We start from the raw sequence: 25,478 nt of genomic DNA, 5'->3' as shown, positions 1-25,478 counted from the left end.
GAAACACAGCACAGGTATATACCACACATGCACAATATGTAACATAGACGTGCTGCGTACAACACATGACACACATACCACATGCAACACAGAAACACAGCACAGGTATGTACCACACATGCACAACACGTAACACACATACCACATGCAACACAGAAACACAGCACAGGTATATACCACACATGCACAACACATAACACACACACCACATACAACACAGAAACACAGCACAGGTATATACCACACATGCACAACACATAACATAGACGTGCTGCGTACAACACACAAAACAGGCACATAACACAGGCACCCTACATGCATGCACACAGCATACACATAACAGGCACATACCACACAGATACTACATACAACACACATAACACAAGCACACACACAAGATAAACACATAACACAGATACCTACCACACTGACACTCAGACCCACGACACACTGTCAGACACAAAGACAGCACATCACAGACCCCACCACACAGGCACACTAGCATAACACACTCCTGGGCTGGGAAGGTGGCTCAGTGGTAGAGCGCTTGCCTTGCATGCCTGAGGCCCTGGGTTCGATTCCTCAGCACCACATAAGCAAAGAGAAAAAAAGCCGGAAGTGGCGCTGTGGCTCAAGTGGTAGAGCGCTAGCCTTGAGCTGAAGAGCTGAGGGACAGTGCCCAGGCCCAGAGTTCAGCCCCCACGACTGGACCCAAAAACAAAAACAAACAAGCATAACACGCTCCTGGGGCTTGAACTCAGGGCCTATGCTCTTTCCCTCAAGGTGAGTCCTCTACCACTGGAGCCACGCGCCACTTCCGGTTTTCCAGTGGTTTATTGGAGATAAGAGTCTCACGGACTTTCCTGCCCGGGCTGGCTTTGAACCACGATCCTGGGATCCCAGCCTCCTGAGGAGCTACGATGACAGGCGTGAGCAACCAGCGCCCAGCTCAGGCACACATGCTCCTCATGGACGGCTGCGGTTCTCAGAGCTGCCACCAGGAGGCGCAGAGCCCTCTGACTCTGGCCTGCCCCGTCTCTGCCGTCCACCCCCAGAGCCAGCCCGGCCTCTGTCACTGGGCACTGGCCTCCAGTGGGCACTGGCCGAGATTCACACTCCTTCATGCATTTTCCCCTGTCTCTTGCCCCCTGCACCCCATCTTCCCTCGCAGGCACAGAGGCAGCCCCTCTGTCCGTGAACCTGCTTTTCCCCAGCCCCACCCACCATTTAACATGGACCAACCAGAGGAAGCACAACTTAGAATAAATTACCCCAGCATTTAGCCGCAAAAGACAACAGTGGTCCCCATTCCTGCTGCCCCTCTCCAGGGGGTCAGGTGCTGGGGAGCAGCGTGGCCCTGAGACTCACCAAGGCAAACACCAGGCCTCCACTGCAGCCATAGTTTTCTGGAAAACTCTACCATATCCCTATTATAAAATAGAATTGAGAGCCATGCCGCAGTAGCTCATGCCTATCATCCTAGCTACTAAGGAGGCTGAGAGCTGAGGATTGTGGTTCAAAGCCAGCTCGTGCAGCAAAGGCCATGAGATTCTTGTCTCAGGTTAACCACCATAAAAGCCAGAAGTGAAGCTGTGGTTCAAGTGGTAGAGTTCTAACCTTGAGCCAAGGCCCTAACATTGAGCCCAAAGACCAGCACACACAATAATGACAGAATGAGTCACAAATGCAAATGACACATTTAATTATGCATTTTAGTAGTCATGTTTTAAAAGTGGGAAAAAAGTTGGCATTCACAATTGGTTATAACAGTTCAAAGCCAGCCTAGGCAGGAAAAGCCTTTGAGACTCCATCTCCAAAATACACCAGCAAATTGCTGGACTGGAGTCCTGACTTAAGTGGCAGAGCACCAGCTGGGCAAACACCCTTGGATTCAAATCCAGGTACTATTAAAAAGAAAGGTTGAAATTGAGTTTGAGTTTATGAAGCCACTAAACCTAAGTTTTTTTTTGCGATGACCACGCACGTCATGTGAGACATTTGAGAGTCCCACACTGCCTTTAATATCCTGTGGGAATTCCATGCATTTCATCCCACCTGGCTGCCACGTTTCGTGGGTGCTGCAGAGCTGTGTGTGGCCGTGGCTTCCGGGGTGGCGGCATCTGTGCCTGAGGCCTGGTCCTGGGCAGCCAGCGAAGCCTATGCCTGCAATCCTCCGCTATCAGAAGCCAGTCTCCAAGCCCAGCCCTACTCTAGAGAACGCTAATTGGATGCCAGTGTTTACACAGAAGAGAATGGGAGAATTCACGGAGATGGCACCCTAGGTGGTCACTCACACAGAACCAACTCAGATTCCATTTGATTCCCTGGTACACAGCGAGCCGCCAGGGGACTGGGAGTGAACTCTCCATGGGGCAGGTCACCTGCAGGGGAGGCTGAGCACAGGCCTGCCCACGCCTGCCACAGAGGAGGGAGAAGGCTGGAATCCATCCCAGGTGTGCTTTTAACTCCGGCCCCCTCCCCCCTCCCTCCACCCTCTGGTTTCCCAAAGTACCCACCTCTACCCTACATGGCTCCCTCTAGAAACTGCGCCCACCTAGCCCCGCTGGCTGCAGTGTCACCTTGCACCAGCAGGTGTCACCAGAGAGTCCGAAGTCAGCCCTGGGAACGGCCAGTTCTTCCTCCCCCTCGCCTCCTCCCTTTCCTCCCCCCTCCTTCCCCAGCCCCTCCTCCCCTCCTCCCCCTCCCCCCTCCTCCCCCTCCCCCCCTCCTCGCTGGTCCTGGAGCTTGACCTCAGGGTCCTGGGTGCTGGCCCTGGACTGTCTCACTCCAGGATAGCAGCCACCATTCCACTTCCAGCTTTTTGGTGGTTACTGGGAGATCAGGGTCTCATGGGCTTTCTGCCCGGGCTGGCTTCGAACTGCGATCCTCAGAGCTCAGCCAGGACGACAGGCAGCTGGCTTGTGCAGGGTTCGAGCGTCTGGGCGAAGCGGTCTCCTGCCTGGACACTGCACAAGTGTGCGTAGGGTCGGGCGGGGTCTTGGGGTCCTCGCGCTCATGGGGGAGGAACCCCAGGAGCCAGGGACGTGCTGGTGTGGGGGCTGTGCCCCCCGCGGCCGGGCCAGGGGCTGGGCGGTGGGCCGGGCCCCGCCTCCCGGCGCTGTGGCCACACCCGCTGCCCTGGGGCTGGGCCCGGCACGCAGGCCCGCCCCCCGCCCATCCAGACAGCCCAGCAATAAAGTGTCCTGACTGTCACCGTGCGCGGTGGATGTGCAAAAGCGAGGCGGTGACGCGGCGCAGGCGCGGTGGTGCTGAGCGCTGGGGTCCGCAGCAGCCAGGCCGGGACGCGGCGCAGGCGCGGTGGTGCTGAGCGCTGGGGTCCGCAGCAGCCAGGCCGGGACGCGGCGCAGGCGCGGTGGGTGCTGAGCGCTGACGTCCGCAGCTGCGAGGCCGGGACGCGGCGCAGGCGCGGTGGGTGCTGAGCGCTGGGGTCCGCAGCTGCGAGGCCGGGACGCGGCGCAGGCGCGGTGGGTGCTGAGCGCTGGGGTCCGCAGCAACGAGGCCGGGACGCGGCGCAGGCGCGGTGGGTGCTGAGCGCTGGCGCTGCTGCGCGCCGGGCATTCCTGCGCTCGCGGGGACCGGGGCATTGCCCGGGGCTGGTTGGGGGAGCACGAGGCCCCGGCCGGACACACCGCCACTGGGACACCCTGACATCCCGGGGCCCCTCGCCCGGGCGGCGGCGGCGGCCAGCAAGGCCACGCCCGATCCGGGTGCCAGCGGCCCGCGGCTGCGGCCAGCCACCGACAGCGCCGCCGCGGACCTCGGCGGCTCAGCCCACCCCGTCAGCCGCGACCCGGGAGGCTGAGCTCTGAGGAGCGGGGTTCAAAGCCAGCCTGGGGCAGGAAAGTCGCAGCCAAGGAGACCTCCCGGCCCAGCCCCTTGCTCCGTGCCCCACTCCACAGACCCCGGGGCCGCCCTCCAGGCCAAGCCTTCAAGGCCCCCCCGCGCCATGGCGCCATGGCCCCCTCCGCCAGGCCCTCCTTGGCCACCCTGAGACGCCACCCGCCCCCCCTGCTCGGGTTCTAAAAGCCCCAGCTTTTCCCTTCCGGCTTGCAACTTCTGACCCCCTGTCCTGTCCCCTACCCACCTGTGGCCACATCCCCGGGACAGGATCCCTCCTGTGCCCTGGCCCCCACACAGATGGCAGTGCCCTCCAAGTTGAAAGTAAAAGAGCCGGGCGCTGGTGGCTCACGCCTGTCATCCTAGCTACTCAGGAGGCTGAGATCTGAGGATCGCGGTTCAAAGCCAGCCCGGGCAGGAGAGACTGACCGTGAGACTCCTATCTCCAATAAACCACCAGAAAACCGGAAGTGGCGCTGTGGCTCAAGTGGTAGAGCGCTCGCCTTGAGCTGAAGAGCTGAGGGACAGCGCCCAGGCCCAGAGTTCAAGCCCCACGACCGACAAAGAAAAGAAAGTAAAAGACTGGCACTGCCAGCCGGGCCAACCGCTGCAGTGCATTCACAGTGTCTTCCCTAACACAAGTGGGGCTTTTGTTGTTGTTACTTTGCCAGTCCTGAGGCTTGAACTTGGGACCTGGACTCTGTCCCTGAGACTCTCTGTGGTCAAGGCTAGCATTCTACCACCTAAGCCACAGCACCACTTCCAGCTTTACTGAGGAGTTGACTGGAGATAAGAGTTTCACAGACTTTCCTGCCCTGGCTGACTTCAAACCACCTCAGATCTCAGCTTCCTGAGCCACTAGAATTACAGGTGTGAGCCATCAGTGGGTTTTTAAAACTATAAATCACTGCCCTGCTCTACTCAGGGGCTTTCTGGGTCATTTTTAAGCAAAAGCAAAGCAAGAGACCCTTCCCACAACCATTTGTGTCTACTTTGTTGTTGTTGGTGGTGGTCATGGGGCTTGACCTCTGGGCCTGGGCGCTGTCCCTCAGCTCTTCAGCTCAAGGCGAGTGCTCTACCAGTTAAGCCACTTCTGGTTTTCGGTGGTTTATTGGAGGTAAGAGTCTCTCAGGCTTTCCTTCCTGGACTGGCTTTGAACCATGATCCTCAAATCTCAGCCTCCTGAGTAGCTAGGATGACAGGTGTGAGCCACTGGAGCCCAGCTTGTGCCTACTATTCCACTGATGGGATTTGAACTCAGGGCCCTGGGTTTGTTAGGCAAGTGCTCTAACACTGGAGCTATGCCCAACCCATTTTGCTTTGGCTGTTTTGCAGGTGGGGTTTCATGTTACTGCACAGGGCCAATTTTGGACCCCCATCTCCTAGCTATGCCTCGAGTAGGTGGGGTGTGCTGGATCCTTGGCCCAAATCACAGAGCTCCCAACAGCACCAGGGCCAGGCTGACACTTCCGGGCCTGAGAGAGTAGGATCTTGGGTCTATGGGTTCCTCAGCTGTCCAGTCCAGGGCTGGCCACTGATGAAATCCCTACTCATCCTACCGCCCCTCCCCCTCCCCCTCCACACACACCCTTTGTGGCTCTGGGACTCCAGCAGCTAGCTAGGGAAGATTTTTCTAGAAGCGGGAGCTCCCGTGCTAGCAGGGGAGCTCCCAGAGGGTAAAATCTAACCGTGCAGTGTCCAGATGACACCAGCAGCGGGCTTCGCTGGAGGGACTAGAGTTACAGACGGGAGGAGGCCCCCGGGACCGCGGAGGCAAAGCTGCCCAGGGAGCAAAGGCCAGAGGGCCTGCCCAAGAATCCAGGCCTCACTCTTCAAAGAAAACCAGATGGCGCCTGGAGCCCTCGCGGTCAGCGGGCCCAATGACCGGAGCCACAGCATGGGCGGGGCAGCGATCGTGTATTTCACCGCCGGACTCAGCGGCAGCCGGGCTGGAGGCTGAAGTGGCAGGGACACCGCGGACCCCTGGCTCCGTCCTCCCACACGGGAGGCTGTGGTCCCCCAGCCTCGGCCGAGGCTCCCCGGGAGCAGCACGGCCCGGCCCACTCCCCTCCCGCCACACGGCGGCTCTGACCACTGGCGTCCCAGGCCCAGGGGAAGCCGGGAGGTGGCCGGATGACGTCATGGGGGCGGGGCCTTCCCGGGGACGTCACGGAGGCGGGGCCTGCCCGGGGACGTCACGGAGGCGGGGCCTGCCCGGGACGGCGAGGCATTGGTCACTTTTGTTTGTTTGGCTCCGTGGACGCGGGGAGGCTGGCCTCCCTCTCAGAGCGCCCGGCCTCGGTCTCCCCAGGGCTGGGCTTGCAGGGCCCGGCTAGTCAGTGGTCCTTGGGCTCGATGTTGGGCCTCTAGCCCCCGAGGTAGAGCACTCCTCGGGTGTATTTTCGTTGTTGTACTGTAGTGGGTTTCACTTGGACGTCGCATTTGCTCGCAGTGCCCATCCCATTCACCGCTCCATTCCCCTCCTTCCTCCCGTGCCCGCGCCGCCGGTGCCCGCGCCGCCGGTGCCCGCGGCGGCCGTGTCCTCCCCCGCGCGGGGCGGGCACACAGTCGGGTGGCCCCTCCGCACACAGTAGGCTTCCTCAGCTACAACCGTCGATCGTCGAAGTGCGCGCCGGGCGCTCCCGGGTCCAGCCCCGCGCCCTCCCTCGTACACAGTAGGCGCTTAACGATGCGAGCGTGCGCAACGCCCACGTCCGGGCCGGGCCTCCGCCCGTGGCACCCACAGGTAAATCGAGGCACAGGAGGATGGCGCTGCGCCTGGAATCCCGGGGGCCGAGGGCGGGGCGGGGACGACGTGCCACCGCCCCACGCTTCCGCGCCCAGCTGCGGCCAGCTGCGGCCCCGCCCCTTGCTGCCCACGGGCTCTGATTGGCCGGCGCGGTGCGGGCGCGGGTTCCGATTGGCTGTGACGCGAGGCCCCGCCCGCGGCGCGGGCGCGGGGCGGTCATTGGGCGGCGTGATCTCGCCGCGGTTCGGCGGCCGCCGCCGCCGCCGCCGCCGCCGCCACCAGCAGAGCGCACCGGGCGGGCCGGGCGAGAGGCCATGGCGGGCGCCGAGGATGGGCCGGGCCCGCGGCCGGAGCTCGACGAGGAGGAGGAGGCGGCGTCGGGCCGGCGCTGGGGCGCGCAGCACGCCGGGGCCCGCGAGCTGGCCGCGCTCTACTCGCCAGGTAGGACCCCGGGCCCCTCCGGGCCTGCAGCGGCCTGGCGGCCCTCCGCGACCCGGGCGCCGGACCCCGGCTCCCCGCCCGCCGGCGGCGCCCCGGGACCCCGCCCCGGGCCGCCCCGCGCAGCCTCCGGGCCTCGGCTCCCGCCGGACCCGTGGTCCCGGGTGTCAGGAGCGCCGGGGCCCCTCGCCCTCGGCCCCGGGCGCGCCGCGGCCCTGGTTTGGGGGCGCGTGGCTGCAGACCGGGCCGGGCGCCCCCCGCGTCTCACCCTAGTTAGTCCGGGGAAGACCTCGATCTCCTCCCCTCCTCCTCCTTCCAGACCCCCGAAGGCCCCGCGCCCCGCCCGCGCCTCAGTTGGTCTGGACAGTACCCTCCGTGAGGACGGAGCACCCCCGTGTTCCCGGACCCCGTACCACCGGGCCAGGTCGGCAGCTGGGCTCCGTTCCCTCCCGGTGCCCCCCTCCCCCCAGCAGCCAGCTCCGGTTTGCAGCCCTGCGCTGGGCGCCCGGGTCCCCGGGAACCTCTACCCCGAGCCCTCCCCAGCCTGGAGGAAGCGCCTGTGACCACCCCGAGTCGGGTGTCCGGAGCTACCGGTGTGGCCTCACCGCCAGCTTTGTCCAGCGTTCGAACAGCTTTTCTTCTGTCTGGCAGCCCATGCCTTGGGGACCCCCCCTCACCCCCAGGCTGCTTCCCCCTTGCCCTCTGCCCCGCCAGCCTGGGCTCCACGTAGTGTCTTTCATCCTGGCTGGATGACCTTGGGCCACTTAAGAGTTTGGACCCAGGTCACCAGAGACTGGCCCGGCCCGGCAGCCCCAAGCTATGTTTTTCCAGACCTGCTGGGGTATCTGGTCCACACCCCAAACACTCAGCCTTTCCAGGTAAAAACCTCGTTTTTAGAGAGTGGGGGTGACCTGGGTCAGGCCCCTCTTCTTCCCCAACTGTTTCCTAAGGACTCGGGAGTCCTTAGGAAAAGGAAATGTGGCCCCCTGCGGTGCCCAGGCCTGGCCAACCATAGAGGATGCCTGCAGTTCCCCCCCACCCCCCAGTCTGCCCTGTGTTAATTGGGAGTGAGTCCTGCGCTCTGGGCTGCAGCTGAAGCAAGGGTTCGAAGCCGCCTTTGCCAGCCTCTCTGCCCACGCTGTCCCCCTGCATGGCTGTCCTCCACAACGCTCTCACAGTCACAGCCCACCCTCCCCAGGAGGGACAGGGAGTCTGAGACTGGCCAGACTGGTTCCTCCAGGTTCCTTTTCATGGGCTTCTCTAGCTGATTGTGTCCACTCGCTCCCTGTGTGGCCTTGGAGAAGTACCTGACTTCTCTCTGGACCTGACCTGTAACGTGAGAGACGAGGTCCAATGTACATTAAGGTAACAGCTAACAAGACAAAACTAACAGCAAACAGGACAGAACCGGGGTTGGCATTTCATAGGGAGATGGGCAGTGAATCCCCGCCCCTTGTCCTCCTTAATGGTAGCCAAATACAAAGTAGGAAGGGCAAATGGGGTTGGGGCGGAAGAAGGGAGACAGAGCAGGCAGCTGCAGCCACACTAGGCAGGTGATGTTTGAACGCAGACCTGAAGAAGGAAGGGCTGGGAAGGAGGAACCTTGGGTATATTTGAGGAAGGGCTGGTGCAGACCAGAGAAACAGCAAGTGCAAAGGCACTGAGGTGGGCGCTGCCTGGCACATTGTCAGCCACCGAGTAGAGAGGCTCCTGGGCCCCGGGAGTGGACTCCTGTCCTTCCTGGGTCCAGAGGTGGAAGGGTGTTGGGTGCATGACAGTTGGTAGTCACAGTAAGAACAATGACTGTAACTGGCATTTATTGGGCACTAACTGTGTGCGGGCTGTTACATCACCTCGGAGTGAGTAAAGTGCACCTGTATTAACACTTGCAGAGGAGGGAACTGTGAGCCCTGCACCCCTCCCCCCCATTTTCAGCTCCACCTTGGTGGTCGTCAGGCTGCTTTGCCCCCGCCGCTGCCCAGGCCTGGTAGGAGCACCCGTCTGCCTGGGTGGAGTCGGCCTGTGAGATGTGGCTCCACAGGGTCGGCTCCAGGGCCCCTGCTCTTTGCTGGGGTGTGGCGGCTGCTGGCTGCTGTGGGGTGGGGGGCTGTGGCCTGGTGGCGGAGGACCCAGAGCGGCCACCACAGGGACAGAGGGACCTCAGGTGCACACTGGCATACAGCCTGGCAGATTTGGCCAGGGTGTGAGGCCTGCCCCGCCTGGCCTGAGCTCCACAGAAGGGCGTAGGCAGCGTTCCACCCGGGGCTTGGCTTTCCTTTCCAGGGCCTGGGGACCCCCAGGGCCCGCCACAGCCCGTGGTGTGTGCCACACAGGTACCCCAGCCCCAGAGAGAGTGGGGTCTGTGGGTGCAGCATCCTGGGTCCAGCAGTCCCGATTCCCCCCACGCCCACCTTGACATGAAGGTCAGGACGCAAGGCGGAGCCGAGCTGGAGCCCGGGTTCACCCCTGGGGGCCTGAGCCCCGCCCCCACCGCGCACGGCCAGCCCTTGCCCTGCGGCGCCTCTCCTCCATCTCTCTCGTCCACTTCTCATCTTTCCCCAGTCCACCGCACCTGTCCCTCCTGCATTCGAGGCGTGTCTCTGCCCAGGCACAGAGAAGGAGGGAGATGACACCAAGCCTTTGTTGTGGGGGACAAGGTGCACCCCCCCCCAGCCAGCCAGAGGTCACTGCTGTGACTCAGCTGGTCACCATGCTTGTCAGGAAGGAGCTGGTGGGCGAGGGTCCAGGGCCGCCACCGGAGGGCCAGTGACGCTGCTTAGGCCCGCTGCGCACAGGCCCACCAGGCTGGGAGGACAGCCCGCCCGCAGCGCGGGGCAGCGCAGGCGCCGGCCAAGGCGGCTGGGCACTGTCCGGGCTTTGCAGCAACTGAGGTCCCAGGCCCAGGGGCCCAGACTGCAGAGGCCCCAGAGTCAAAGCGAAGCAGGGCGTGGAGCGGTGCAGGCCTTGGGCTGAGCCGTCTCTAGACTCAGGGCAGCTCAGAACATCAGGCCAGCATGGAGCCTGGCCCCAAGCCCGGCCAAGCCTTGGTTTCCTCATCTAGAAGAGTTCTCCTGCCCCTTCCTTGAGTAAACGCGCTCACCGGGGCTTGAAAATGCAGCTGTCCCAGCGCCACAGGCCGTGGGCACCTGGGAGGGAGGGGGAGGGGCTGGGCCGCCCTGGGGTGCCCGCACCCTGTGTTCTCACAGGAAGCAAGAACCAGGAACTTACACGACTTCACTTAGCTCACTTAAAAACAAAAAGCCCACGGAGAGCAGAAGCTGCTGGCAGGTGGGCCCACGAGGTGTCGCTGTCATTGATCTGCCCACATCAGCCTTCAGGCAGCCCGGCAGGCTGTGCGTGGGAGCCGCCTGCCCTTCATTTCCTGCTGGGCTTCCCCCGGGGCCTTCCTGCTTCTGAGCCTGGTCCTGTCCCACAGACCGGAACTGAAAATGGGAGGGCCTGCTACCATGACCTCCATGACCCCAAGCTGGGGCAGGAGGCTGGCTGAGAAGCAGGAGCGGGGAACCCTGGGACCTGTTCCCTGCCGGTGACCTCCGCTGTCCCCTGCATCACAGGGACAAGAGGCGGCTGTGTGCTGACACTTCCTTCCCAGGATGCACCGGGGCGGGCCCCCATCACAGCCTGGCCCCGCCCTTCAGACCCTGCTCAGGAATGTGTCCTGAGCACCAGCGCAGTGCCGGGACCCTGCTTAGGAATAGACTAGAAAGCTGGGCGCTGGTGGCTCACGCCTGTAATCCTAGCTACTCAGGAGGCTGAGATCTGAGGATCTCGGTTCAAAGCCAGCCCGGGCAGGAGAGACCGTGAGACTCCTATCTCCAATAAACCACCAGAAAATCGGAAGTGGCGCTGTAGCTCAAGTGGTAGAGTGCTCGCCTTGAGCTGAAGAGCTGAGGGACAGCGCCCAGGCCCAGAGTTCAAGCCCCACGACCGACCAAAAAAATAAAAAAGGAATAGACTAGAAGTGGGCACTAGGGCGCTTGAGGAGCCGACCCTCTGATTTGACGGCCTTGGGCTACTTCCTCCATCTCTACTTGGCTTCAGGAGGGCGGAGCCTGGCTTCGCCATGTCACACGCAGGGACGGCAGTCGCCGCTGAGGTCTCACCTGGAAAGTAGCTCAGGCTCTGCTCACACACGTGGTGGCTCATGCCTCAGGAGGCTGAGATCTGAGGATCGCGGTTCAAAGCCAGCCCAGGCAGGAAAGGCCGTGAGACTCCTATCTCAAAAAAACTACTCAGGGGGCTGGCAAGGTGGCTCAGTGGTAGAGCGCTTGCCTTGCATGCCTGAGGCCCTGGGTTCGATTCCTCAGCACCACATAAGCAAACAGAAAAAAGCCGGAAGTGGCGCTGTGGCTCAAGTGGTAGAGCGCTAGCCTTGAGCTGAAGAGCTGAGGGACAGTGCCCAGGCCCAGAGTTCAGGCCCCATGACCGGACCCAAAAAAAAAACAAAAAAACTACTCAGAAAAATCTGGAGGTGGAATGGTGGCTCAAGTGGTAGAGTGTTAACCTGGAACACAAAGAGGCTCAAGGACAGCACCTAGGCCCTGAGTTCAAGTCCTAGGACCAGCAAAAAACAAAAAACAAAACACCTTGCCACTAGTAACTGAGCGCCAGTGACTCACGCCGGTAATCCTTGCGACTCAGGAGGCTGAGATCTAAGGACTGAAGTTAAAACCAGCCCAGGCAGGAACGTCTTCAAGACTCTTCTGTCCAGTTAATGACCAAAAAAGCTGAAAGTGGAATTGTGGCTTAAGTAGTAGAACACCAGACTCGAGTGAAAAAGTTCTAGTATCGTTAGTAGTGCAAGGAAGAGTGTTGCTGTGGTGTGTTCAGAGGGAAGCCACACCGGAGCTGCTGCGCTGGGCCTCCAGCTCCTCTGGCTACAGTGATGCCAGGGCCAGCTCATTAGCCGGTCCCCACGTGACAGACGCGTGGACAGAACAGTGCACTGTCCAAACACGGCAGTGTTAAGGCCCCCCCCCCCATCCTGACAGTCCACAGCACCTGCTCCCTCCCTGCAGCCACCTCGAGGTGATGGCCACTACCAGAGGCCCTGGCTCCCCTGGACCTCCCAGCTTATTGTCTGAAGCTTATGCAGGCAGTCTCTAGGGAGTCACTTGCAGGGGGGGGAAGCAGGTGTGCAAGAGGCTTCAGGGTAAAACCGTTCCCAAGGGCTTCCAAGGGCCTCAAGGGCTTCAAGGCCCAGGAGGCCTGCATAGAGGCCCAGCCTCTGGGGGCGTGGCCTGCTGTCAGGGAGGGCTGGTGCTGCATAGTGGTTGGTGGTGTGCCGAGGGTGGGGCGTGGCCTGGTGTCAGGGAGGGGCATGGGTGCAGTGCTCTCAGGCTCTCAGGGCCCTCCCCCCTCTCCCCACAGGCAAGCGGTTCCAGGAGTGGTGCTGCGTGATCCTGTGCTTTGGCCTCATTGCCCACAACTTGGTCCACCTCCTGTTGCTGGCCCGCTGGGAGCACATGCCCCTGGTCATTGTGGGCATCGGTGAGTACTGGGGCCCCCAGGCACCTGCCTGCCTATGCGTGTGTGCACATTCGAAATGCTTCCCCCTACCCAATGCGCTCCCTGCTCCCAGGGATGCCCCCAGCATCCACACACACGGCCCAGATAGGCACTGCCTTCCCCGTGCAGACAGCCGCTCTGCGTACACTGTATTGGCCACTGTCCTGAGGACTCACTCCTACCCCAGGGCCTTGGCCTGTGCTGTTCCCTGTGCCAGAGAAGCCCTCCCTGATTGCTCCTCAAAAATCAAGGCAACAGTAACTCACGTCTCTGTAATCCCAGCTACTCAGGAGACCAAACTGGAGGATCCAGACAGGGTCCAGAGGTCCACTAGACTCTATCTCCCAAAGTAGCCCGTAACAAGCCAAGCAGGAGCTATGGTTCAGCTGGTAGAGAACTAGTTGAACAAGCAAGCAAGCAGGGACTCTTGAGTTCAAACACTAGTACTGTCTGGCACACAGCAGGTGCTGTGTGCTTGGTGAATGTGTCAAGGCCCCAGGAGCCCTGCCTGCCCTCTGCTCAGCCTCAGGGCTGGACAGAGGTGCTCTGAGCCTTGGGGCCTGGTCCAGGGGGTGCCTGGCAGGCAGGGGGCGGGGTACGCGTGAGGCTCACACTCCTGCCTCCTGGCCCTGGGACCGCAAGAGGCGGGAAGAGACATGGCCACCACAAGGCCAGGGCCTCCCGCTGCTGGTCAGCTTAGCCAACACCAAGCCCCTGCTGGGCATGGATACTTTACAAAGCCTTGTGACCTGCCTGTCAGGCCTCACCTGGGCCGCACCCGGTCAGTCCTTCTCACCCCACAGACCCCCAGCTGGGCCAGACCCCCCAGTGCACATGCAAGGAACAAAGGGTGGGCAGGGTGGTGGGGGGGGGGTCCCCAGGCAGGTCACCCCTCCTTCAGCGCCTCCAACACCCGGGTGACTGGAGAAGCTGTCCTAGGGCTCCACTTCCACACCTCCACCTCTGGCTGATAAGGGAGACAGTCTGCAGATAGTGCTGTTTGCACAGGCCCTAATCGATAGGAGCAGCACCCCGGGCTGCCCGTCAGCTTCAGGGAGATGATAAGGGTGCGTGCCAGCACTGCCAACCCCGCCCTGGCCCCCGGGCTCCACGCCCAAGGCTGGCACGGGAAATCAAAGGACCTGGAACTGGAAAGGTGTCTAGTAGGTTGGCCAGCCACAGCGATGCCAAGCCTGAAGTGTAAGTACAGTGGCCCTGGGGAAAGGCAAAGCAGGACGCGCAAAGGCCCGAGGCTGGTGCGTGCCCATGCGCTGAGTTGGGGGAGCATCATGGGCAGCAGGGGCCTCTGGGTTTGTGACAATTACCAGGGACCCTGCACAGCCCCTCCCCCCCACCCCCCGTCTGCCCGGTGTCCTCCACACCAGGCCTCAGAGGTGGGGCCTGGAGGGAGCCCTGCCTACCCCTGTCCAGTCTCTGTGCTCAGGGGACAAAGAGGCTGTGCACCTGCCCCGTGGAAGAAAGCCTGGTAGGCCGGCAGCCTGGAGCTGTGCTCCAGGAACGGCTGTGCGGGGCCCGGGGTGGTGGCCTCACTGTCTGTGCTGCGGGGCAGCGAGGAGGGCCTGGGCCTGGCACCCACTGGACAGATGCCGAGGCCAGGGCACCTCAGCCCTGAAACTGCCACCCGCGGCCCACTCAGCGCTCGTGAACCCTGCGGAGAGGCCTGCATCCCTGCCTGAGCCTGGCCTCTGTGACCACAGTGCGGCCCTGCTCTGGCCCTGGCAGCCCCACTGGCCCTGCTCCCCGTGACCGTAGGAGCCCCACAGGCTGCGCAGAGAGCAGCCTCAGGAAAGCCAAGCAGTTGGGATGGAAAAGAGAGACGCTTGCTTAGCAGCCTCCAGTGTTCAGGAGGCTGGGATGCAGGGGAAGATGGAGGCACTGTCCCCACACACCCTCCAGTGTCCGACTCTGCCATCTTGCATTAACAACGGGCTTTTGGCGCAACTGACATACAGCATGCAGGCTATATTCCAGCCGTTGCCGTCCGTTTCCCTTTCCTGTCCCAGGAAAGGAGCCACATTTTTTCTGGTCATGGGGCTTGAACACTGGCCTTGGGCACTGCCCCTCAGCTCTTCAGCTCTAGAAGTGCTCTACCACTTGAGCCACAGCGCCACTTCTGGTTTTCTGAGTGGGTTATTGGAGATGAGTGTCATGGACTTTCCTGCCCGGGCTGGCTTTGAGCCACAATCCTCAGATCTCAGCCTCCTGAGTAGCTAGGATGACAGGCGTGATGAGCCACCAACACCCAGCAAGAGGCCACATTATGTGGAGTTGTCACTTGAAGATTTGACTCTCAACTGTGATCTAGTGTGTGCATGTGCTTTGTGTGTGTGTGTGTGTGTGTGTGTGTGTGTGTGTGTGTGTGTGTGCTGGGGGTGGAACCCAGGCCTCGCACACTCCATCTTCTCCCAGTGTCTCTACCTGCATGGCCAAAGCCACACCCAACCATCAGACTCCTCCCATTTCCTCGTGGCCCTGACAGTTTTGTGGCGGGCGGAGCGCTGCTCGGGCAGCTCTTGTTTTGCCAGTGTTTTTCTGGTGATCAGGACAGGCCTGGAGATGGGGGCAGAGGTCCCAGGCCCAGGTAGGAGCAGGGTCAGCAGTGCTGTGGGTCATTGCCCTTGATTGCCTGTGGGCCCAGGTGTGTGCAGAGTTCACTTGACGCACCCATGTGCACACACCAGGCGTGCGCACAGTGTGGGAGTCAGGCCTCCAGGAATGTCAAGCCACCATCAGAGACCCTCCTAGGTCTGCTCACTGTAGTGCAGAGATCAGAGGAGGTGAGACATCCAAGATGCTGGCACCAGACCTGAGGCCACAGACAGACAGACAGACAGACGTGGCCTTGCCTTGTCCTAGGAGCTGAGAAAGGAAATGCAAGGCGTGGGGCTGCTGGGGAGGCTGTGCCGGGGAGATGCTGCCTGCCAGCAGCCGCAAAAGCCCTTCTTTGTCCTCTCCCCCCACTCCACACCCACCCCTGCCAAGCAGCAGGCTGCCTGACTCCAGCCCACCCGCCTTCTGCCCTTCTGCAGGGCCCATCTCCGGCCATGCCCCACCTTCCCCCGGCCCTCCAGCCCCTCCTGTGCTCACCTCCGCTGGATGTCCTCCTTCTGTGGCTGCGTGACTTGTGCCACAGTGCTCTGCAGCTCCCGTCCCCGGGAAGGTGCCCTGGGCTTGGTTGTCACCCAGGGGCTGCAGACACGCAATTCACAAAGGAAACAGTCAGAGGAAGTGGGAGGGGCTGGCCCAAAGCCACCAGCTTGCGTGGTCCGCTGGTCCTCTGCCCTGGGATCCAGGGAACACAGGGACCCCATGGCTGAGCGGGCTGTGCTGCGGGCCTGCTGTGTGGCTGGCTTCTTGGATTCAGGGTGTCGTGCTGAGTCCTGGCCCTGGGAGGCTATGGTGACTGGAGAGCGCGCAAGCGCAGACCCCAGGTGTGAAGGAGGGGAGCTGTACTACAGGGCAAGAATGTTCCAGGTCTTGGGGGGAGGTGTGGAAGGGGCAGGTGCAGGAAGGCTGCAGTGAGCAGGGCGATAGTGAGGTGCTGCCCCTCCCCCCCACCCCGTGCCCTCCCTGTGGTACAGGATGACACCCCGCTGTGTCCGGTGTGGGTCTCCAGGCCCCCACATCGCCCCATAGGGGCAGCCGCCTGCCGGCCTCGCCTGCGGTGCCAGCCCTGCGGCCAGGGCCGGGGGCTCCGCTTCTGCTTCTGCGCAGAGAGCAGAGGAGGAAGCGAGGCAGGAGGAAACCAGGGAGGGCTGCGTGGCTTTCCCCCGCCTGTCTCGCCACTGCCAGGGAGAGTGCCCCACCCCTGGGGCAGTTCAGGGCCAAGAAAGTTAGGTGAACCCCTTTCTCCAGGGAAGAAAACTGGAAAGGAGCCCCCGCCCCAAGAAGGAGTGAATGGACTGGCGGGTTGGGTGAGCAAGCGCGGGCCTCCACTCACCCTCCTCTCGCTCACAGTTGCCGGCGCGCTCGTTGCTGACTTCCTGTCTGGCCTGGTGCACTGGGGGGCCGACACATGGGGCTCCGTGGAGCTGCCCGTTGTGGGGAAGGTGCGTATGCTGCCCGTGCGGCCTTGGGTGGGCACCCTTCCCTGAAGCCTCACCCTGCCCGGGGGTCAGCGGCCTCCCAGCAGAGCAGAGCAGAGCAGAGCAGAGCAGGCTCCCTCCCAGTCAGAGCAGCTCTCCTGGCCTGGCTGAGGCGCAGTGGGGGGACTTGATTGTGCAGAGCTTTTGGATTTTTGGTTTCGTTTTTTGGGGGGGGTCTCACTGTGTGGACTAGGCTGGCATCGAAGGCACTATCCATTGTCTTTGTCTAAAGTGGATTTATCTTGTACCTGTCAGAAAATCTGATGTGAACTGGTTTTCTTAAAGTCTGCGTGGAGCTGAGCTCTCGGGGTTAGAGCTGAAGGCAGGGTAGCTGGGGTCATAGGACAGCCTCCCACCTTCCTGCCCACCTCCATCCTCTCTCTAGACCAGGAAAAGAGAAGAGGCCTCCAGTCCAAGGTCCCAGGGCCCAGCCCCTGTCACATGGCCGTCTTGAAGCTGGTGATGGCTGGAAGGACTTGGGTTCTGATTGGCCAGTCTTGGTCACGTGGCCATCTTGAATGGCTGGAGGGACTTGGATTCTGATTGGCCAGGCTTGGTCACATACCCACTGTGGGGTCGGGTCAGCCCGCCCAACAGTGGTGCTAAGAGAAAGGGAGGATTTTAACCCAAGGCAGGTGTGGAAGGTGACAGTGCTCGATGTCTCCTACTGCAAGCGGCCACTTAGTCCGGGGGTGCAGGGAAGCAGGTGGCCTCCACATCCATTTCGGATCATTTCCACGTGCCTCGCAGGGTTTGGGGTACCTCATGGAAGAGTCTGGGGCTCCAGGGCTGGGTCAGGGTGGGCGTTCCAGGCCCAGGAGGTGACCTAGCAGGGCAGATTGGGTCTGGAAGGCACGGGCCATGGGCTGATGGCCACAGTGGCCCCTGTACCACCCAGGCTTTCATCCGGCCCTTCCGGGAACACCACATCGACCCCACAGCCATCACAAGGCACGACTTCATTGAAACCAACGGTGACAACTGTCTGGTGACCCTGCTGCCGCTGCTGAACATGGCCTACAAGTTCCGCACCCTGAGCCCAGGTGAGGCCAGGACCTTCGGGCTGGGTGTGCGTTTCCAGAGCTGTCCAGTGACGCCAGAATGGTTCTGGGCCAGGTGTGGTGGAGCACGCTTGTCCTGGGTGTGGAGGAGGCAGAGAAGCAGAGGATCTCAGTCCAAGGCCAAGATACTGTCCAAGGCTGGGAGTGTGGCTCAAGCAGTGGAGCCCTTTACGAGGCCCAGAGTTCAACCCCTTGTGGTGTTGGACAAGATGGCCCCAGTTCCCAGCCTCTCCTGGCAGTCAGCGATAGCCACTGGGGTCCAGGTCCCAACCTGCCCCCCCATGCCAACACCAAGCTGCTGCACCCCTCTCCTCCCGTGACACCCACATCCCAGCCTGCTACCCACCACGCCGAGCCTGCCTGCCTGGTCCTGGCCCTCGCCCCTGAGCATTGGCTGCTGCCCGGGGGCGCTTGCAAGAAGGTGGAGGCCCCCCCTCCGTCAGCCACTCCCAGGCCACCTCCAGCCTCTGCCCCTGAACCGAAGGCCTGAGGCCCAGGGGGCTGCCCGAGGGCGGGACCCCCGTGTGATGGCATGCGCATCCCCGCAGGAGCCCTGGAGCCGCTGTACCCCTGGGAGTGCTTTGTCTTCTGCCTGATCCTCTTTGGCACCTTCACCAACCAGATCCACAAGTGGTCGCACACGTACTTCGGGCTGCCGCGCTGGGTGGAGGCGCTGCAGGACTGGCACATCATCCTGCCCCGCCGGCACCACCGCATCCACCACGTGTCGCCCCACGAGACCTACTTCTGCATCACCACAGGTGGGGCCGCCCGGCCCCCACCCCGCGGGGCCTGGCACCTACCGCACCTAGTGTGGCCTGAGCTTGGCCTCCAGCCGTGGGGGAGGCAGGTGTCCCGGCCTGCCGTGAGGGGAGGGCGGTGGAGAGATGGGGGGGCGGTCCCTGCCTTTTAAATAAGGCCTGAGGGGGGAGGGACTCCTGCCAGCAGTTGAAGGGCCATGTCTGTCTCCGCAGGCTGGCTGAACTACCCACTGGAGAAGATGGGCTTCTGGCGGCGCCTGGAGGGTCTCATCCAGGGCCTCACAGGCGAGAAGCCGCGGGCGGACGACATGAAGTGGGCCCAGAAGATCAAGTGACTTCTGGAGCCCACTCCAGCGACCAGCCGCCCCAGCCTTGAACGGAAGCCATCTGCCAAATCCCTGCCTCGCCCAGGGGACCCCGCCCACCCGTGACAATACTTGAGCCACTGACTTCAGTGCTTCTTCCTTTTGTTTCCTGGGCCCCTCCCCAAGCGCCTGAGCTGCTGTCCCAAAGCCCAGCACTGCAGAAAAAGGGAGCCCCGCCCCCGGCGCCCCTGCCCTGCCCCGCCCCAGGGCTGAAGGAGGCCACTGACATGGCCCTGCCTGGCCCCAGTGGCCCAGGGAGACCCGGACCCTTGGGCGCCCCTGCAGGTGGACAGCCTTTGCCGCCAGTGGTCACCCAAGATGGCGCCCGCCAGAGGGGCCGAGGGCAGCCAGCAGCAGAGGCCAAGACCCCCGTCATGTCTGGGCACCCTCTCCCTCCGCCCGCCCCATTCCAGCTGCCTCTGATGTCCCCGGCTCCAGCTGGCTCTGCGGTCACAGCCGTGAAGGGCTGGTCACCTGGGAAAGGCCATCCTGTCTCCTTACAAGGTGTGTCGGAAGGAAGCGGGGCTTTTTTATTTTGGGTTTTTTTTAAAGGTGCTTGCTTGTTAATGTATAATAGAACGCCTTAATATCTTTTCTGTAACACGGAATACTATTTTAATGTCCTGTTTTGGATGTACATAATATATTTATAACAAAGCAGCAAGAGTCTCCTTCACCCTGGCAGCCTCAAGGTGTTTCCTGGTTGGCTGGGGCGGGGCCAAGAGGTCAGGATGAGCTCCGCCCCCTCCCCAGCTCCCTGGCCTGGCCTCCAGGTGGGGCTGTTAGCCCTGGTAGAAAACTACTGTCACCTTTCCAAGGGGACCCCAGCTTGGGGTGGGGGTGGGGGACCATTCAGGGGACCATGACAGATAAAGGCTGCTCCATTCTGGAGAGTTCCTTCATGTCGCTGGCTGGTGGGTGTGTCAGACTCTGGTCTTGACACTGGACTACAGTGAACTAAAGCCCTGCCCGGGAGTCGCTGGGCTGGGTGAGGGGAGACAATAAATGTGAATAAATGCACATGGAACTTCCCCTGATGATGTGTGAAAATGAAGCAGGCTCCTGGGGCCTGCAGGAGGCCTGGGAAGAGGGGCCTCCTCCTGGGAGGTCCTCCTGCAGAGGTCCTGGGGGAGGAAGGGGAAGCTGGGAGCCAGGGTGTGTCACACAGCTGGCGGCCGAGGTGGTAAGCACTGGGTACCTCGGACCTCGGACCGAGAAGAAACGTGCTTATCTTCTGAATAAGTCGTTAAAAGGTCCTTCCTGGGGCTCAGGGGCAACACAGGGCTGAGATGGCTCTGTTGGTAGAGTGCCACACACACTGGGACCCATGTCCATCCCCAGGGTGGGGGGAGTCTGGCCTGCATGGAAGAGCAGCCTCAGTAAGGCATTGGTTTAAAAATGGCTATAACCCATAGGACTGGGAAGGTGGTTCAGGGGTAGAGCACTTGCCTTGCATGCATCAGGCCCTGGGTTCCATTCCTCAGCACCATATGAACAGAAAAAGCTGGAAGTGGCGATGTGGCTCAGGTCAGGCCCCACAACCCCGCCCAAAAAATGGCTATAACCCCATCCTCAAAATTTAACTTGACGCCATGTCTGAGGATGGGTAAAGAAAGAGGTATTAGAAGTTTGCCCCCCGACCCCTACCTCACACAATTGAGAACTAAAGGCCGTCAACTCCTAGAGCTGCGAAAGTGCCTGGCGGGTTCACACTGGGGTTTGGCAGGACCCGGGATTCCGGGTCTGCTTTTCCTGAGTTGATGGGACAGTGGGGCACTCCCCACCCACGGGCTGCAGCTGCAGCCAGCCTTGCAAGATTGCCTCTCACCGGCCCAGGGTGGGCCAGTCAGGTTGCCCAGGAAAAGCAGGGTGTTCTGATTGGCCAGGACTGACACAGTCTCCTGGGCCAGAGGTGGAATTAACCCTTCCTTTTTTTTTTTTACCAGTCCTGGGACTTGAACTCAGGGCCTGGGCACTGTTCCTGACTGAGCTTCTTTTGCTCAAGGCTCCCTCTCTATCACTTGAGCCAGGATTACAGCACCACTTCTGGTTTTTTCTGTGTATGTGGTACTAAGGAATCAAACCCAGGGCTTTATGCATGCTAGGCCAGCACTCTACCACCGAGTCACTTCCCAGCTCCTCCCTAAGACTTTTAAGACTGAAAGTATGGGATGTGCAGCTAATGGGGTCAGAACCAGCGTCTAGCTCCTGTCTGTCCCCAAGCCCGGTGGCTGATGAGGGAGGGTGGGCTGGGCTGTGTGCTGGACTCAAAGGTGGCCCGGGATGGGGGTGGACAGAATCCAAATTTTAAACATACTGATGCCATGTTGAAAACATACCAAGAAAAGCTGAGCGTGACGCCTGGGTTGAAGAATTGCTTGAGCCTACAAGAACAAGAGAAAGCCAGACCAAGTCTCAAAAGAAGTTTAAGGCCTAAGCACAAGGGAAAGGGCATTGTTCTAGCAAGCAAGGGGTCTGGAGTTCAAATCCCACTACTGCAAAAGAAAGGAAAGAAGAAGGAAGGAAGGAAAAAAAAAAAAGCAGGGCTGGGAAGGTGGCTCAGTGGTAGAGCGCTTGCCTTGCATGCCTGAGGCCCTGGGTTCGATTCCTCAGCATCACATAAGCAAAAAGAAAAAAGCCGGGAGTGGCGCTCTGGCTCAAGTGGTAGAGCGCTAGCCATGAGCTGAAGAGCTGAGGGACAGCGCCCAGGCCCAGAGTTCAGGCCCCACGACTGGACCCCCCCCCCAAAAAAAAAAAAAAAAAAGGGAACAGCAACAAAAGCTTCAACACACCCTGGGCAAAAGTACATTCATTGGCAAAGGCTAACTTCTGCCTGGACATCCTGCCTGGGCCAAGGGCCTGGCCTGAGGAAGCCCTTTGCTGCCATCTGGTGGTGCAGCCAGGCAGCACCATGACCAACCCAGGTGGACTTGAAGGTCACACATACATCCCCTTTTTCTTTTCCTTCTTCAGTTGTGGGGCTTGAACTCTGGGCCTGGGCGCTGTCCCTCAGCTCTTCAGCTCAAGGCGAGTGCTCTACCACTTGAGCCACAGAGCCACTTCTGGTGGTTTATTGGAGTCCTGTCTGGACTGGCTTCTAACAGAGATCCTCAGATTGAGCCTCCTGAGTAGCTAGGATGACAGGCGTGAGCCACTGGCACCAGGTTGTAAGTTGCCTTTTACAGGTGACTATAAAAAGGGATGTATGACCTGGGGCACCAGCCATGAGCAAGATAGCTCAGGGACAGTGCCCAAGCCCTGAGTTCAAGCCCCATGACTGACTGCCCCCCTTAAAAAAAAAGTTTACCGTTCAAATCTTTGGTCTGATATTTATGTGCCAGTGACCCTCAAGCAGGTCCTTCCCCATTCTGTGCCTCAGTGGTCTCTGTTCTAAGATGGCACTGACATCAGGAGAGTCATAAAGGTTGAGTCAAGATTTGCAAATTACACACTCCTGGAATAGAGCAAATCCATGGGTTGATTGATTCAACTTTCAATTCTGGGCTCTATACCTAAAAAAAAAAAGTCAAAGTAGGTGACCCCAGAACTACCTCACCTACTAACTATACCCTCCGGGGCCTGTGCACATCTTTGTACTATCCATATTTAGGCCTCAGATTTTCTGTTTTGGTCTCTCTTTTTATGCCTTATGGTCTCATTGTGGTTACCACAACTTTTAACTATCTCAACTTCATTTGTGGACTTTCTTGTTGTTATGAGGCTTGAACTCAGGGCCTGGGCGCTGTCCCTGAGCTCTTTTGCTCAAGGCTAATGCTAGTGCTCTATCATTTTGAGCCACAGCTGCACTTGAAGTTTTCTGGTGGTTCCGTGGAGGTAAGACTTTCCTGACCAGGCTGGCTTTGAACTGTGATCCTCAGATCTCAGCCTCCTGAATAGCTAGGATTACAGGTGTGAGACACCAGTGCCCGACTACATAGGACATTTTTTAAAAGGTTTTTCTCCTCAGCTGTTAACAAAGAGGGAAGTAAACACACTTTCTGGCCTTCTGGCCCAGTCTCCCAGCCGCAGCTGGGCAGCCTGGCAGAAAGGCAAACCAGCCACATTCTGCCACAAACCTAGCCTCTCCAGAGCTCCCAGATCCTGAATTCAAGCCAGGATCGGCATGAACCAGTAAACACACACATGTAAAGAAAGCCGGGCACTGGTGGCTCACACCTGTAATCCCACCTACTCAGAAGGCTGAGGGAGGTCTGAAGACCCTGGTTCAAAGCCAGCCCTGCAGGAAAGGCTGTGAGACTCTTCAGTAAAACACCAGAAAACTGCAAGTGAGGCTGTGTCTCAAAGTGGTAGAGTGCTCGCCTTGAGCAAAGGAGCCAGGGCCCTAAGTTCAAGCCCAAGGCCGACAGAAAGGACAAAAGGAGGAGGAGGAAGGAAGAAAGAGGAGGAGGGGAAAGGGAAGGAGGAAGAAGTGGACTCCAGACGTCCTGTAAGGCTAGCAAAGCCATCTAACTTCTCCAGCCTCAGTTTCCCTGTCGGACTTACGGGACTTGGTAACAGCGCCTTGGCAAGGGTCACAGAGGATTGAGTTATAATAACAACTAATACTCGCGCAGCACTTCCCCGCGCCAAGCCCTCGCCTGCTTCCCCTATTCCATTAACCTCGCAAATCCGAGAAGGCACGGTCTCTGATCCGCAGCGCGCCGGCCCCATCCTGCCCTGGGGTGGGGCTGTGACGCCACCGCGGGCGGGGCCTCGCGGGGCGGGAATACTACCACTCCCAGCGGATGCCACAACACGGGCGGACTACAATGACCAGCATGCCCCGGGGCGCGCGCGCGCGGAGCCGCCTTCCTCCGGGAGCTGGGCGTGGGAACCCGCTGGCTCCGTCTAGCTCGCCGGCCATTCCCAGCGTGCGGGACTCCGTGAGCCCCGAGCGCGGCGGGGGAAAGGCCTGCGCTTTACTCTCCGCGTTCTAGAACAGGCTGCGTCTGAGCTGCGTGAAAGCAGTGCGAGATGGACCTAGAACAAACCACGTGAAGTGGCGCCAGGCTGAGGCGCCACCAGCCCGCGCTTTCCTCGCCTGCGAGGCCCGGAGCTGAAATGCCGGGGCCTGACCAGGGACGCGTCCACGCACGGCAGGCGGACGCGCCGAGCGCGGACAGAGGCCGCAGCGCCTGCGCACACCCCATCATATAAAATAACACCAGGGCTGGGGATGGGGCTCAGTGGTCGAGCGCTTGCCTAGCAAGACCACATAAATAGAAAATGCTGGAAGTGGCGCTGTGGGTCAAGTGGTACAGTGCTAGCCTTGAGCAAAAAAATCTCAGGGTCAGGGCTGGGAAGGTGGCTCAGTGGTCGAGCGCTTGCCTTGCATGCCTGAGGCCCTGGGTTCGATTCCTCAGCACCACATAAGCAAAAAGAAAAAAGCCGGAAGTGGCGCTGTGGCTCAAGTGGTAGAGCGCTAGCCTTGAGCTGAAGAGCTGAGGGACAGCGCCCAGGCCCAGAGTTCAGGCCCCAGGACCGGACCCAAAAAAAAAAAAAAAAAATCTCAGGGTCAGTGCCCAGGCCCTAAGTTCAAGCCCCAGGACTGGCAAAATATAAATGTTTAAATGATCTTCAGGAAATGGAAACAAGGTGTTTTTTTCATTGCTGGTTTGTTGTTTTGTGGGTCCTGAGGCTTGAACTCAGGGCCTGGACGCTATCCCTGAGCTTATTTATGCTCAAGGCTAGTGCTCTACCACTTTAGCCATAGTACCATTCACAGCTTTTCCTGAATATTTTATTGGACATGAGTCATATGGACTTTCCTGTGCAGGCTGGCTTTAACTGTGATCCTCAGATCTCAACTTCCTGAATAGCTAGGATGATAGGTGTGAGCCATCAGTACCTGGCTGCTTTTGGTTCCTTTATCTGTTTTTGGGAGGGTATGGTCTAGCACATGCGTGTGACACACACACACACACACACACACAGAGTAAACGACATAATAGCCTAGTAAGTGGCATCTTTTGCAGGTTTGACTATTTTATCTCCCTAGCCATCATGAGATCTTTCCCCTTTCCAGAAGAAATGAATGTCAGACGTCACAAATATTCTACCAAAGAAAAGTGGTGAAAATTCAAACCTAGAACTCTCCAAGAAGCTCAACGGCTCTAGTTAGCTCTCACTGGTGCTTTACAGTGGCCCAAAATGCAGAGCAAATGTTTTCTGTGCCTCCTCAAAGCAAATTTGTATCATCTGGCACAGAATGATTTCATTACCTCAGACAAAAAGGAATACCTAGTCTTAGCCGAGGAAAGCTTGTGTTGATGCAGTTGAAGCAATCATGGAAGGCTTCCTGGAAGGGCGATACTGGAGCTCAGAAGTGAAGAGTCCTAAGCCCTACATGAAAAGTCCTAAGTGGGAGGGACTGGGGGGGGAGTGGCGGTGCACATGTGACCCACAGTCCTTGCAAAAAGCCAGTGTCCACAGAAAGGTGCTGCATGTCACAAGCAGTGTCAACGCTAGGGTGAGGCCCTTGAAGGTCATGGCCCTCTTAGGGGATGTGTACAGTGAAGATCAAAACAAAAAGCCAGCAAGGGTGTACAGCCTGTGGGCAAGGTGGTATCCATCCTAGTTTGCCATAGACCTGGTTTCCTGCAGTCCTGGAG

General features: G+C 59.9%; 1 protein-coding gene across 1 annotated transcript; it reads left to right on the top strand.

Annotated features, from left to right (window-relative positions):
- Window positions 1-6,891: 6,891 nt before the first annotated feature.
- Window positions 6,892-19,525, top strand: LOC122102251 (plasmanylethanolamine desaturase). Its single transcript, XM_042672864.1, has 6 exons — window positions 6,892-7,048; window positions 12,437-12,556; window positions 16,553-16,644; window positions 17,579-17,723; window positions 18,290-18,502; window positions 18,716-19,525. The coding sequence occupies exons 1-6, from the start codon at window positions 6,922-6,924 to the stop codon at window positions 18,835-18,837; spliced, it is 819 nt and encodes a 272-aa protein (XP_042528798.1). The 5' UTR covers window positions 6,892-6,921; the 3' UTR covers window positions 18,838-19,525.
- The last annotated feature ends 5,953 nt before the right edge of the window (window positions 19,526-25,478 follow it).

Source organism: Dipodomys spectabilis, unplaced genomic scaffold (genome assembly GCF_019054845.1).
Source record: "Dipodomys spectabilis isolate Male_0828 unplaced genomic scaffold, ASM1905484v1 ptg000778l, whole genome shotgun sequence".
NCBI lineage: Eukaryota > Metazoa > Chordata > Mammalia > Rodentia > Heteromyidae > Dipodomys > Dipodomys spectabilis.
Note: the sequence above shows the minus strand (reverse complement) of the source record. Positions and strands in the feature narration are given on the sequence as shown.